Below are 14073 nucleotides of genomic sequence, written 5' to 3'. Positions count from 1 at the left end.
CAATGAAAAGCCAGGTCTGTCAAAGTAACAAGTAATTAGCCTAACTCTGGTCCTGAAATGGTATTGTCATTATAAACACACTGTAGAATATTACTATGTTCCTATTTATAGTCATAGTAGGCATGGTTGTTAAAAAGAGCAGATGGTACTTTGCTATGCTGTACCAAGAGAACTCTGGAATGTTGTAATTGTGGGTCTTGTCCTTATATGGCTATTATTATTATTTGTATAGCGCCATATTATTATTATTCCGTAGCGCTGTGCAATGGGTGGACAAACAGACACGTAATTGTAACTAGACAAATGGACGCACAGGAACAGAGGGGTTGAGGGCCCTGCTCAGTGAGGTTTCATGCTAGAGGGAGTGGGGTATAGTGACACAAAAGGTATAAATAGGGGTAATGAAATAGGTTGCTAGAAAAGTATTCACTGAGATCTTATTTTTGACAGTTGCAGGAGAGGAGTCATTGGGTGTGGGTAGGAGTGGGGTGGGGGAGGGAGGTTGGAAACACGCTAACAGTTTAAAATATATGCTTTCCTGAAGAAGAGTATTTTCAAAGATTTTTTGAAGGAGTGGAGACTGGGTGAAAGTCTAACAGAGAAGGGAAGGGAGTTCCACGGAAAAGATGCAGCCCTGGAGAAGTCTATGGTTATACTCTGATATCATTATGGTCATATCTATATAGAATAGTGAACATAGGACCACAAGGTTCTTCTTGTCCAGCTGTCTGACTATGTAGAGACTAACTCTTCCTTCCGGAGTCCGGCAATTACCATCTGCTGTTGAACATCCATTATCCTGTAACATCCTTTGTTGTTTTATTTTGTGTCTGTAACTGTAAGAATACACCTGAAGAAACTTTAATTCTGATTGCTTATTAGTATTTTTGGTTAATATGGACGTATATTAACATGGCGAGCCTTTTACACAAGAAGAAGATATATACATAAAATACTTATTTTAATCAACTGGAAAAAACACACAGAAAAAAGATTTTATTACACACACTGTAACAAATAATAAGTGTTATTGTTTTCTGCACACCATAAGCCAATAACTTTGCCTCCGCTGTATGCGTCTCTGTCTAATTCTTTTTTTATATATAAATACATACACTGATCAGCCAAAGTACTAAAACCACTGACAGGTGAAGTGAATAACATTGACATCTGGCAAGGATATATTAGACAACAAGTGAAAAGTCTGTTCTTGAATTGCATGTGTTGGAAGCAAACACAATGTAAACAGATCTGAGTGACTTTGACAAGGGTCAAATAGTGATGGCTGGAGGACTGGGTCAGAGCATCTCTAAAATGGGTGTTCACTGTATACACTGGTTAGTACCTTTCAAAAGTGATGCAAGGAAGGGCAGTTGTTGAACTGGTGTCAGGATCATGGGCACTTGAAGAACGAATGCTAGCCCATCTAGTCCGATCACACTGAAGAGCTACTGTAGCTCAAATTGCTCAAAAACGTAATGCTGACCATGATATAAAGGTGTCAGAACAAACGATGCATCACATTTTTCTGCGTATGAGGCTACATAGCCATAGATTAGTCAGTATGTCCATGATGACCCCGTCCACCGCCGAAAATGCCTTCGATGGGGACATGAGTATCAGAACTGGATCATGGAGCAATGGATGTAGGTTGCCTGGTCTGATGAATCAAATTTTATTTAAGGTGGGTGCATCATTTACATGGTGAAAAGATGTCAGTATGATACACTATGGGAAGACGGCAACCCGGCAGAAGCAGTGTTATGCTCTGGGCAATGTTCTGTTTTGGTATGTGGATATTTCTTTGATAAGTACCACTTACCTAGAGAGTGTTGCAGACCATGTACACCCCTTCATTGCAGGGTATTCCTTGATGGCAGTGGCCTCTTTCATCAGGATAATGCACACTGGCAAAATTGTTCAGGAATGGTTTGAGGAACATGACATAGAGTTAAAAGTATTGCCTTGGCCTCCAAATTCCCCAGATCTCAATCCGATTGGACATCAGCGGGATGTGCTTGAACAACAAATCCGATCCACTTTGCAACTTGCAGAACTTGAAGGATCTGCTGCTCTTTGCTTGGTGCAATATACCATAGGACATATTCAGATGTCTTGTACAGCCCATGCCTTGATGCATCAGAGCTGTTTTGGCAGCACAAGGGCAGTTGGTTTTAATGTTGTGGCTGATCAGTGTACACACTGTGGAGAGATTTATCCAAGTGTTCTAAATTGTAGAGCAAAACTATAAATTGCCACTGTTCCCTTGGTATCCATGGTGAATACTCCACTTTTAGCAGTTTAGACCACTTTTTAGAATAGTGGTGCAATTAAAATGTGTTTTATCTTCATTGTGACATGATGGCTTGTTGAAAAATGATCCCGGCACAAGGCCTGATCTTCATTGCAGCAGGATGTGTTTTACCAGAGCTCTTTGCTTAGCCACTAACTTAACTGGCTTCTACAACTCTTGGGGCACTTGTCCGACTCAGATTAAATCCTGCTGCACTGCTGCCATATGGGCAGGGCCGGACTGGGGATACAAAGCAGCCCTGGAAAAAAAAAATCTATGCCAGCCCCATAAGTCATTGCGCCACATATTGTCGCATGTAATATGTAAGGCTATGTCTTGCCACCCCAGATAATAGAGTTATGTTATATATATATATATATATAGCTTTTTCTAATATAATATATTGGTCCTTTCAGAGTAAAACATTTAATTATACAGTAAGCATACTCACATGCAGACACAGACAATCTCACTGACACACACAAGCTCATTGATACACAGCCTCATAGACAAACAATTTCACTAATATACATAAGCTCATTGACATAAAAACCCAAGCTCACTCACTAGCAGGCACACACACACACACACACACGCAAGCAAGCAAGCTCACTAGCAGGCGCACACACACACAGCTTAATGTAGTGTTTCTGGTGTCTATAGCCTGTCCCTGCAGGCTTTTGAATGTAAACACTGACTTTGCAGAGAAAAGGCAGTGTTTACATTGCTTCCTAGTGACACCTCTAGTGACAGACACTCAGACGGTCACTAGAGGCGCTTCCTGTGTCGGTGCGGATTGGCTGAGATCATCAAGCTTGATGATCTCAGTCATAGAGGCAGAGACCAGCACGACGTTGGAAAAAAAAAAAGGTGAGTAAAACATTATTTTTAAAAACACACACAGACACCACGACTGACACACACACACACACCATGACAGACACACAGCATGACACAGACAGACACACACACACACACAGCATGACACAGACAGACCCATACACAGCATGGCACAGACAGACACAAACACAGCATGACACAGACAGACACAGCATGACACAGACAGGCACAGCATGACACAGACAGGCACAGCATGACACAGACAGACACACAGCATGACACAGACAGACACACCGCATGACACAGACAGACACACCGCATGACACAGACAGACACACCGCATGACACAGACAGACACACCGCATAACACAGACAGACACACCGCATGACACAGACAGACACACCGCATGACACAGACAGACACACACTGCATGACACAGACAGACACACAGCATGACACAGACAGACACACAGCATGACACAGACAGACACACACAGCATGACACAGACACACACCATGACACAAACAGACACACACACACAGCATGACAGACACACACACACACAGCATGACAGACACACACACACAGCATGACAGACACACACACACAGCATGACAGACACACACACACACACACAGCATGACAGACACACACACACACAGCATGACACACACACACACACACACTGACATACATACTTTTTGGTACCTGTGGGTGGGCAGACTGCTGTGCTGGCGGCCGCAGGGAGAACTTGATTGGCGGCCGCAGGGGAAGCTCTTCTGGGCCGGCGGCCGGTGGGGGAGCAGGCTGTTCTGTCTCTGCTCCCCCTCCCTCGCGGGCTAGAAAGAGACCGGAGCCGGAATATGACGTCATATTCCGGCTCTGGTCTCATTAAGCTGCGCGCGAGGGAGGGGGAGCAGAGACAGAACAGCCTGCTCCCCCAGAACAGCCTGCCCCCCCACCGGCCGCCGGCCCAGAAGAACTTCCCCTGTGGCCGCCAATCAAGTTCTCCCTGCGGCCGCAGGTCACCCCGGCCCCAGGTGCCGACGGCCCACCGGGAAATTTCCCGGTATCCCGGTGGGCCAGTCCGGCCCTGCATATGGGGTCGCTTAGGGTGACCTCAACACCAGGCTCACCTGTGTAATCCGCAGAGGTGAAAGTGAGGTATAGTAGAAATGCTGGACGGGAGAAGTGGCTGCTCTCACAGATCGCCTACTGCTGGACTCAGCTGGGTCCGTCCTCACAATCCAACATGATACTCCTGTGGCCTCTACCTGGGCCCTTATGCCCATCGACTGCATTACCAGAGCAAGATTGTGGTCTGTCCCCGAGGAGGATATGTTGACTGCAGACTTCTGCTAGTTTGCTCTTGTCTCACACAATAGCTTCCATACAGCATGATCCTGTCTTATCTTTATTTTTAACATTTTTTCTGGCATAGTTTTGTTTTTGGGGTTTTTTTTGTCTTGCATTTTATTTAAATTATCTGCAGCCTAATTCAGAGGGGAATGTTAAACATGTGATGCCTGGTGCATGATAAGGGACCAGTGGGCCTCTAGGGTGTTCTGCTACTTAACTTCAGCATGTCTAGAATAGTTCTTACTATTACTTCTCAAAAAGTTTATTTTTTATCAGTTGTTTAACCATGAATACTTAGCCTGACTATGATTTTCTACAAAAACTCTGCTGTCATCTCAAATGCTGAACAACTGTTACACCATGCTGTCCGTTTGCAGGATACAGACTGTTGCACACACAATGCATTGGTGCTGTGAATTTAGAAACCTGATGCATCACTTAAAGGAGTACTATAGTGCCAGGAAAACAAACTCGGCACTGTAGGGTCATTAGGTCCCCACCCTCAGGGCCCCCCTCCCGCTGGGCTGAAGGGGTTTAAAGCCTTTCAGCCCCTTACCTTTCTCCAGCGCCGGGCTCCCTCTGTGCTGAGGAACTCTTCACCCCCTGCCGACGGCAGATCCGAATGCGCATGCGCGGCAGCCACTAGAGGCTGGATTAACCCTCAGTGAAACATAGCAGTTTCTCTGAAACTGCTATGTTTTCAGCTGCAGGGTAAAACTAGAGGGGCCTGGCACCCAGACCACTTCATTGAGCTGAAGTGGTCTGGGTGCCTATAGTGGTCCTTTAAGCAAATCTCTGAGAAACTGTGCTGGGCCTGTAGAAACCGAAAAATCAGAACTACTGCTACTCTCCTTCCAAGCAGCCTAAACTAACTTACAAGGACTCCATTCTTGTAAGCCCTATCGGTAGAGTGAAGGTGGAAGTGTTGAATCCTTTGGAAATACAAACAAAAATGAATAGTGATATTGTAACTTAACGCGTCACTGTCTGGTGACTTTGCATGATTTGCAAAGACCGTCAACGGTGACATGGCTGATGAGGGTCCTGTGGCCGGGGGTTACAGCATTGAGGTCGATACAAAAAGGAGACAAAAAGTGCCAGGTGTAGGAAAATACTGAGACAGAGTAGTCCCTAATTTGTCTTAGTATATCTTTTTACTGGGTTGGAATTTTAGTGAAATTCCAACAAAGTCAATATGAGTATATCATAAAGATTTTATTTTTATAAAACACTCATTTGGGAGGGTATGACCGTGCTGCCACCTCCCAGTCGAGAATTAGGATCTTAATTTCATATTGAGTGTGATATTAGATTTGTGTATTATTGTGACAGGGTGCCATTAACCATTGGTGGTAAAATGACTGCATGAAAAATGATAAAATACAGCACGTGGGTACTTCAAAAACAAAACAATAAAAATATTGTATACGTGTCTCAATAACTTGTCTTAATTTCAAGTGGTAGATTGTTAAATCTACTCAATCAAAACACATATTTAGTAATGTTTGGAGACTGTTAGCTTCATGACCCAAATTTGCGCGCGTAATAACCAAATAAACCTTATAAACGTATACATGCTTTGATAGTCACACTGTACTTTATAAAAAACTGCAGAGAAAACAAATGCCACAAATGGTGCCTGAATATGGTGGAAAAATGCTGCATAAAATAAGTTAAATGGCTCTGTGATGTCTACTTATGAAAAACTATTTTGCTTTTGTTTGGGTTGTTTGAATTGGTGGGCTGGCAAACTGTTCCAAATGAGCCATGTGACCAGAAAAACTGGAATGGGCACATCTGTATCTTCTAAAGACGTGATTTAAGGAAACATTTATGTACACTGTACAATCTAAGATGAAGGGCTGTTTTCACTTGACTAACATTTCCGCCATTAAATAAACTTAGAAATCAATAATAACGCGTGTTAACCTTTAAAACATTATAAAATATTTAGAAACTTGCCCCACAGTCCAGTTCAGAAAAGGCAAAGCCTTTTAAAAATGTGCAGAAATGTTACTTGCCATGTTTGAAAATGTTTGATTTTGCGTGTAACTGCTGATGTGGCAACACACGCGAGTTGTTTAAAACATGCACAACAGAAATAAAGCATTTAAAAAAAAAAAAAAAGGCAAAGCCAGTTAAAGGATACATAGGTGTGGATTAATATTTAACACAAATACATATTGGTTTTTTTTTTCTCCATCAATGAAATAACATAAAGCTACATCATCATTGCAATGTGTGTGGAAAAAAAAGTGTATGACAAGCTTTTCTATAGTCTCATGGTAAAATGACAAAGCGAAAAGTTGGTAAACATAATAAAAAGGGGACATTAAAGTATCCCATTTACATTTTTTGATTTGACTACATCTGAAAAATGAATACTTCCATTTGGAGCAATTAATTTGTGTGCTGCTAAACTGTCCTAAATGAAACCCAAGCCTTGCAAATCAAAATGTGAAAAATCTATTTGTGAAAGCTGAAATGGGCATGTACCTCAAAATAAACCAACAATATATACAGTACGCCTATATATGGGGCAATTGCACAACACTAAATATTGTAGCATATATTTAAAATGTACCATGATTTTACTTAAATTAAATGCCTCTGTAAAATGCAGATTCAGTTATCATAGGCAGAGAACATATCCAGGTTTTTACATATTTATATTAATTTTCTTTGCCAGAATCTGGAATCTGAAGCCCCCTCCAAAATTCCGGAAGAATCACCTCCTGATGACTGGCCCCAACAAGGAGCAATCAAGTTTGAAAATGTAGAAATGCGCTATCGGGAAAACTTACCACTGGTACTCAAGAATGTATCATTCAGTATTGGACCACAAGAGAAAGTTGGAATAGTTGGAAGAACTGGCTCCGGTTGGTGTTTATTTCTCCCCAAATCTAAAAAAAAAGTTCATTATTTTCAATCAGATCAGTTGTGGCTTACACTAATATCCCAATATATCAACCCTAATTATAATGCCTTTACTTTTATACTCATGTAATGTGTCCTTTTCCATTTTTTTTTTTTAGACATTCTACAACTAGTGTCTAGATTTACATCCAAAATATTTAGTTATGGACAATTTTTTCAGGACTTTTTGCTACTAAAATTATTATGATAATGTCTGGTTACAATACAAACTATAAAAAGCAATGAAATCTTAGAATTACAGCTCTGCAGATTTTCTTATTGTTATAGAAGTACTATGTTCTCATAGTTCAAGGAATACATTAGCCACCATAACCACAACAGCTTGTTGTTCTGGTAATGATGCTATGACTCTGTGGAAACCATCCCCCAGGGTTCTGTTAAACTTTTTGGAATGGTTTAAAAAAAGAACAGGGCTTTTTCTGTCACCCATCTCTCTCCCTCTGCTGTACCCAGAGAGCCATGGCACCATAACCACAGTACCTAGACTAAGTGGTTGTGGTGATTGCATTCCGTTAATAATTCTCACATTAACAGATTGTTGTTACCATATCATAATTACATAGTGTAAAGCTGAAACATATCTAGCTTTGAATTCTAATTTACCATTCTGGAGGATACCAGCTCTCGAGTAAATTCTGATCCTTTTTAAATGTTTACTTCATGCTCCATGGGCTAATTTTTTTTTAATCAACAGGTAAAACCTCTCTAGGTGTGACACTGTTCAGATTAGTTGAGTTGGACGGAGGTCTAATTAGTATCGACAATATCTGCATAAGCAAAATTGGACTGCAGGATCTAAGGATGAAATTGTCTATTATCCCTCAAGAGCCTGTTCTGTTTGTTGGAAATGTAAGGTAAGACTAGAAGTAACACACCTTGAGACTGAATCTGTTGTTCACAAGTACATTCGTGTGCAGGAAGTTATAGACTGAATCTTTGCATGAAATCACCAGTTAGTGGATATGCTAATAGACATACTTATCTGAAGAGCACTTTCACCCTGATACTAAAATTATGCATGTAGACGTCCATATGTCGCAATGGCGAGATAATTGATGTATCTCTTGTGCGGAGCTGGCTGTGTACATGATACTTGGAAGTCTTTACTGTTGTACCAATGGCGAAGTGAATACAAGTACATTTAAAAAAGAAGACATCTTGTGTAGCTTATTTAATAGATGAAAAGAAACGTATCATCTATACATAAGCTAGTAGTTTTACTAACATAGTGTACATATTAAATATTATTGAACTCGTGACAAAAAATTTATCCTGTCACAAGGGCTTTACTGTGACATATCTTTGTATAGGTCATGGGTCGTCAACCTGGTCCCTACCACCCACTAGTGGGCGTTTCAGGATTCCAGGCGGGCGGTAGGGATTTTCTAATCTTGAGAGACCGGGCAGGCGGGTGCGAGACGGCAGTACCCCTGTGACCGGGTACCGCCATCACCATTTGCGGCCCCGGCCCGCGCGGCAAACCGCCGGTGCCACATGTGGAGGGTTCCATCGGGTGGCCCATGCTGTCAGGGCCTCCCGATGGATGTGGATTGTAAGGGGGCCCGGTCATCGCTGGGCGCTTTAACAGCGCGACCGGGCCTCCTGTGATTGTGTGTGTTTGTTTGTGTATGCGTCTTTGTATGTATGTGTGTGTGTGTGTCTGTATGTGTGTGTGTGTGTGTGTGCCTGTGTCTGTCTGTATGTATGTGTCTATGTATGTGTCTGTCTGTATGTGTCTGTCTGTATGTGTCTGTCTGTATGTGTGTCTTATGTATGTGTCTTTGTATGTATGTGTGTCTTTGTATGTGTCTTTGTGTGTGTGTCGTATGTATGTGTGTCTTGTGTCTGTCTGTGTGTATGTGCCTTTGTATGTATGTCTTGTGTGTCTGTATGCATGTCTGTGTGTGTCTGTTTGTATGTATGTGTCTTATGTGTGTATGTCTGTATGTGTGCCTGTCTATGTGTCTGTATGTGTGTGCCTGTCTGTGTGTCTGTGTGTCTGTATGTGTGTATGTATGTGTGTGTGTGTGTCTGTATGTATGTATGTGTGCCTGTCTGTTATAGTGGGCTATAGTAAGTAATAGTAAGTGGGATACCTAGCTCAGCCTTCCTACTGGGCATTGCTATAAGGAAGGTTAGGCAAAGTGGGGAGGGGAATTGAGGAGGGAGAGGAGGGGAGCTGACGCACAGATGAGAAATCATATTATGCGCAAACAGAGATGTTGTCTGAATATCACTGAAAGAGGAGACCTTAGTTTGTTCCTTACGAAAATCGAACCAGATATAAAATATTTAGTCTTGCAGCATCAACCTCAAGGATCTCATTAATCACTAGTAAATGTAATTTAAATTTACTTTATTGTTTTTCATTAAACTTTATAAAGTTAAAAACATTATAAACATGCATTAAGTAGAAATAAAAAGATAAATGTACGTACATTTATTTTTTTTAAAACACCCTCCTTTCTAAAAAATATTCCGCACTTGCGCGAAAACTGGTGGGCGGTAAGGAAATTTCTTCAACCAAAAAGATGCATAAGTGGGCGGTAGGTAGAAAAAGGTTGACTACCACTGGTATAGGTGAAAGCAACGTTGTATTTTGTTACATAGTTACATAGCTGAAAAGAGACTTGCGTCCATCAAGTTCAGCCTTCCTCACATATGTTTTTGCTGTTGATCCAAAAGAAGGCAAAACAACTATTCTGAAGCGCTTCCAAATTTGCAACAAACTAGGAAAACATTCCTTCTTGACCCCAAAATAGCAGTCAGATGTCTCCTTGGATCAAGCAGCTATTACCCCACTAATTAGAAATTACCGTATATACTCGAGTATAAGCCGAGTTTTTCAGCACATTTTTTGTGCTGAAAAACCGGAACTCGGCTTATACTCGAGTCAATAGTCTGTGTTATGGCAATTTGCATTGCCATAATACAGACTGAGGGAGAGGGGGCTGGCAGAGATCTTACTTACCCGTCCTGCAGCTCCTGTCAGCTCTCTCCTCCTCCGCGCCGTCCGTTCAGCACCTCGGTCAGCTCCCAGTGTAAGTCTCGCGAGAGCCTCGGCTCTCGCGAGACTTACAGTGTGAGCTGATAGAGGAGCTGACCGGACGGCGCAGAGGAGGAGAGAGCTGACAGGAGCTGCAGGACGGGTAAGTAAGATCTCTGCCAGCCCCCTCTCCCCCCCCCCCCCCCACTGAACTGCCAATGCTGGACCACCAGGGAAGGAGCCCCCCTCCCTGCCATGTATCAAGCAGGGAGGGGGGATGAAAATAAAAATAATAATTAAATAAGAAATAATAATGAAAAAATATATTAAAATAATAAAAAAATAATAAATAAAATAATAAAATTGCCCACCCCCCCACCACTGCAACACACACACACACACACACACACTGCACACACACACACGCTGCACTCACACACACACGCTGCACTCATACACACACACTGCATTCATTATACACACACTGTAAATAAATATTCAATTAATATATTTTTTTTAGGATCTAATTTTATTTAGAAATTTACCAGTAGCTGCTGCATTTCCCACCCTAGTCTTATACTCGAGTCAATAAGTTTTCCCAGTTTTTTGGGGTAAAATTAGGGGCCTCGGCTTATCTTCGGGTCGGCTTATACTCGAGTATATACGGTATATCCCTGTATGCTATGTTTTTGCAAGTATTTATCTAATTGCAGTTTAAACATCTGTAATGACTCTGACAAAACCACCTCTTCAGGCAGAGGATTCCATATCCTTATTGCTCTTACTGTAAAAAAACCTTTTCTTTGCCTTAGATGAAATCTCCTTTCTTCCAGCCTAAATGTGTGACCTTGTGTCCTATGTATAGCCCTGTTTATGAATAGATTTCCAGATAAAGGTTTGTACTGGCCCTGAATATATTTGGATAATGTTATCATATCCCCTCTCAGGCGCCGTCTTTCCAAACTAAACAGATTTAATTTTTAATTAACCTTTCTTCATAACTAAAATGCTTCATTCCTTTTATCAATGTTGTAGCTCGTCTCTGGACTTTTTCTAGTGCCATGATATCTTTCTTTGTATTGACCTCCTTTCAAGTATTGGTACACAGATGTAAATTTAGTGAAAATTGAGCTTTTTTATTGCAAACCTGCACATAGCTATTTGGTATAGTTGTAATATCAGAACCCTAACATATGGTTTTATTTGGACATTCAATCAGTTACCTCTATTTACCAACCAGAATGCTAAATGTAAAATATTGATAGAACGGTTGACTACTTTAAATTCACTTGGTTTGACAAGAGTTTTGAAAAACTGGAATGCTTTCTTACCTCAGCCAGTTTCTTTTTCTACCTTTTTATGTTTGCCATTCACCTTCTCAAATTAACATTTTAGACATTTTTTACTTTTTTTGCAATAATGTAGTTGGTGCAGATGTAAAGCCTGTCAACCGGTGGGAACAGGATGAAAATACTTCCATTAAGGGCCGGACTGGGAAGAAAATTCGGCCCGGGCCTTTTTTTAATTACAGCGGCCCACTTAAAAAGGGGCGGGGCCAGATAGGGTGTGTTTTGTCATCACCAATGACAAGCACACCCCATCACAAAGTGATGTTGTTTTTATGCTCTTCCAGGGTAGATCATGCGCAGAGCTCTGCTGAAGAGCTCTAGCATGAGAAAAATACCCTGTATTTGTTCTGCACAGCGCAAGCGAATTTAATAACATGCTTGCACTGTGTTTGCTTGAAATTTGTCTCTGGTGTCTCCATAGATGGGATACCAGGAGAAAAAAATGCTAGGAAAGCGTATTGTGCAGTGTGTGTGTAAGGGGTGTAGTGTGTGTGTGTGTGTGTGTGCGTGATGGGTGCTGTGTTTGCGTGAGGGTGCTGTGTGGGTAAGGGTGCTGTGTGCGATGGGTGCTATGTTTGCGTGAGGGTGCTATGTGCGTGTGAGGAAGCTGTGAGTGTCAGGGGTACAGTGTGTGTGAGTGATGGTGCTGTCAGTGTCAGGGGTGCAGTGTGTGTGGGTGCTGTCAGTGTCAGGGGTGCAGTGTGTGTATGTGTGAGGGTGCTGTGAGTGTCAGGGGTGTCAGGGGTGCAGTGTGTGTGAGTGATGGTGCTGTGTGTGTCAGGGGTGCAGTGTGTGTGAGTGATGGTGCTGTGAGTGTCAGAGGTGCAGTGTGTGTGAGTGAGGGTGCTGTGTCAGGGGTGCTGTCACGGTAATATACCCCAACACGCAGGAATAGTCCAGATAGTCAAGAGACAAGAAAACAGGATTCGTCTTACCAGACCTTAGAATGGCCGGACTTAGACGAGTACAAGAAAAGACAGAGTCCAGAACAAGCCGAGGTCAAGGGGACGGAGAGACAGCGTAAAGTAGAACAAGCCGGGGACTGGTACACAGGAGGACAAACCGGCGGATAAACAAGCAAGGATAAAGAGAGAACGGAGTCAGGAACAAAGCCAAGGTCAAGCACCAAAAAAACAACTGAACGAAACAAGCACTAAAGGGAACTGAACAGAAACCACGATAGGGCAAGGTGCAAAGGAAACAGGTGAGTATAAATACCCTAATGTTCACTTTGATTGGCCCCTGTTATATCCACGCCCCCAAAACGTGAGTGTATGGGGAACGTGGCATGCCAGGGGCCAATGGGAGACTGATTCTAATTTTGTCTCCCACTGTCCCTTTAAGAGTGCGCCTGAGACGCGCGGCGCGCTCTTAGTGTCAGGCGGGACACGTGACCGCTTCTCGCGGTCACTGCCCGCCTTCCTGATCTCGTCGTTGGATGAGCCGCGCGCGGCTCGTGCAGGAGCAGGATTGCGCGCGGCGAGAAGAGAGGACCCCGGCCGGCCCCTGGAGAGGGTAAGTACTGCTACAGTACCCCCCCTGCTGATAACGTTTTAGAAATACCAGGGTGTCCAGCAGTTCTTGTGTCATGATACAATGACATAATGTCCCGTCTCTCGGGGATATCAATGAACAGTTTATCAGCAGGCCTCTCTCCAGGAGCCATGTTTTGTTTAGCCTGTATAGCTTGTAAGAGGGAAGAAGAAATAGATAGAACAGTAGTAGCTATTATTCTGTCGGGAGGAATGACAGGGGTAACATCAATTTCTAGTTTGTCAGTAGTTTCGAATTGTCTGGACAGCTTTAGTATTACGATCACCTGGTCTGTATGTGATTATGTAATTGAAACGAGACAAAAACAGAGACCACCTGGCCTGCCTAGAAGACAATCTTTTTGCTTCACTAGGGTAGGAGAGGTTTTTGTGATCCGTTAAAATGAGGGTGGGATCCCTAGTACCTTCTAGTAGATGTCTCCATTCCTTGAGTGCCAAAATGATAGCAAGGAGTTCGCGATTGCCTACATCATAATTCTTTTCTGCTTTGGACATCGGTCTGGAAAAGAAGCCACAAGGGTGTAACGGCTTTTCAGGTGAATCTCTTTGAGACAAGACAGCACCTACCCCAATATCAGAAGCATCAACTTCAAGAATAAAGGGTAGGGAAGGGACAGGATGCTGTAAAATAGGGGCAGAAGCGAATGAAGCCTTCAGGAATTCAAAGGCCTCAAGTGCCTCTGGTTTCCAGACATGAGTATTACCATCCTTTTTGGTCATTCTGGTTATAGGTGCTACAATGGCAGAAAACCCT

The 14073-nt window shown here is 42.6% G+C and overlaps 1 protein-coding gene across 6 annotated transcripts in view; it reads left to right on the top strand.

Annotated features, from left to right (window-relative positions):
• Positions 1-14073, top strand: part of MITD1 (microtubule interacting and trafficking domain containing 1) — a 214485-nt gene that overhangs the window by 112395 nt on the left and 88017 nt on the right. For all 6 annotated transcript variants that reach the window (XM_063458732.1, XM_063458750.1, XM_063458759.1 and 3 more), the window contains 2 exons: positions 7184-7373; positions 8126-8285. In XM_063458732.1, the coding sequence (XP_063314802.1) occupies positions 7184-7373; positions 8126-8285 (350 nt within the window). The remainder of the gene's footprint in view (positions 1-7183; positions 7374-8125; positions 8286-14073) is intronic.

Source organism: Pelobates fuscus, chromosome 1 (genome assembly GCF_036172605.1).
Source record: "Pelobates fuscus isolate aPelFus1 chromosome 1, aPelFus1.pri, whole genome shotgun sequence".
In the NCBI taxonomy this organism is placed as follows: domain Eukaryota; kingdom Metazoa; phylum Chordata; class Amphibia; order Anura; family Pelobatidae; genus Pelobates; species Pelobates fuscus.
This window is presented reverse-complemented; position numbering and strand designations above follow the sequence as displayed.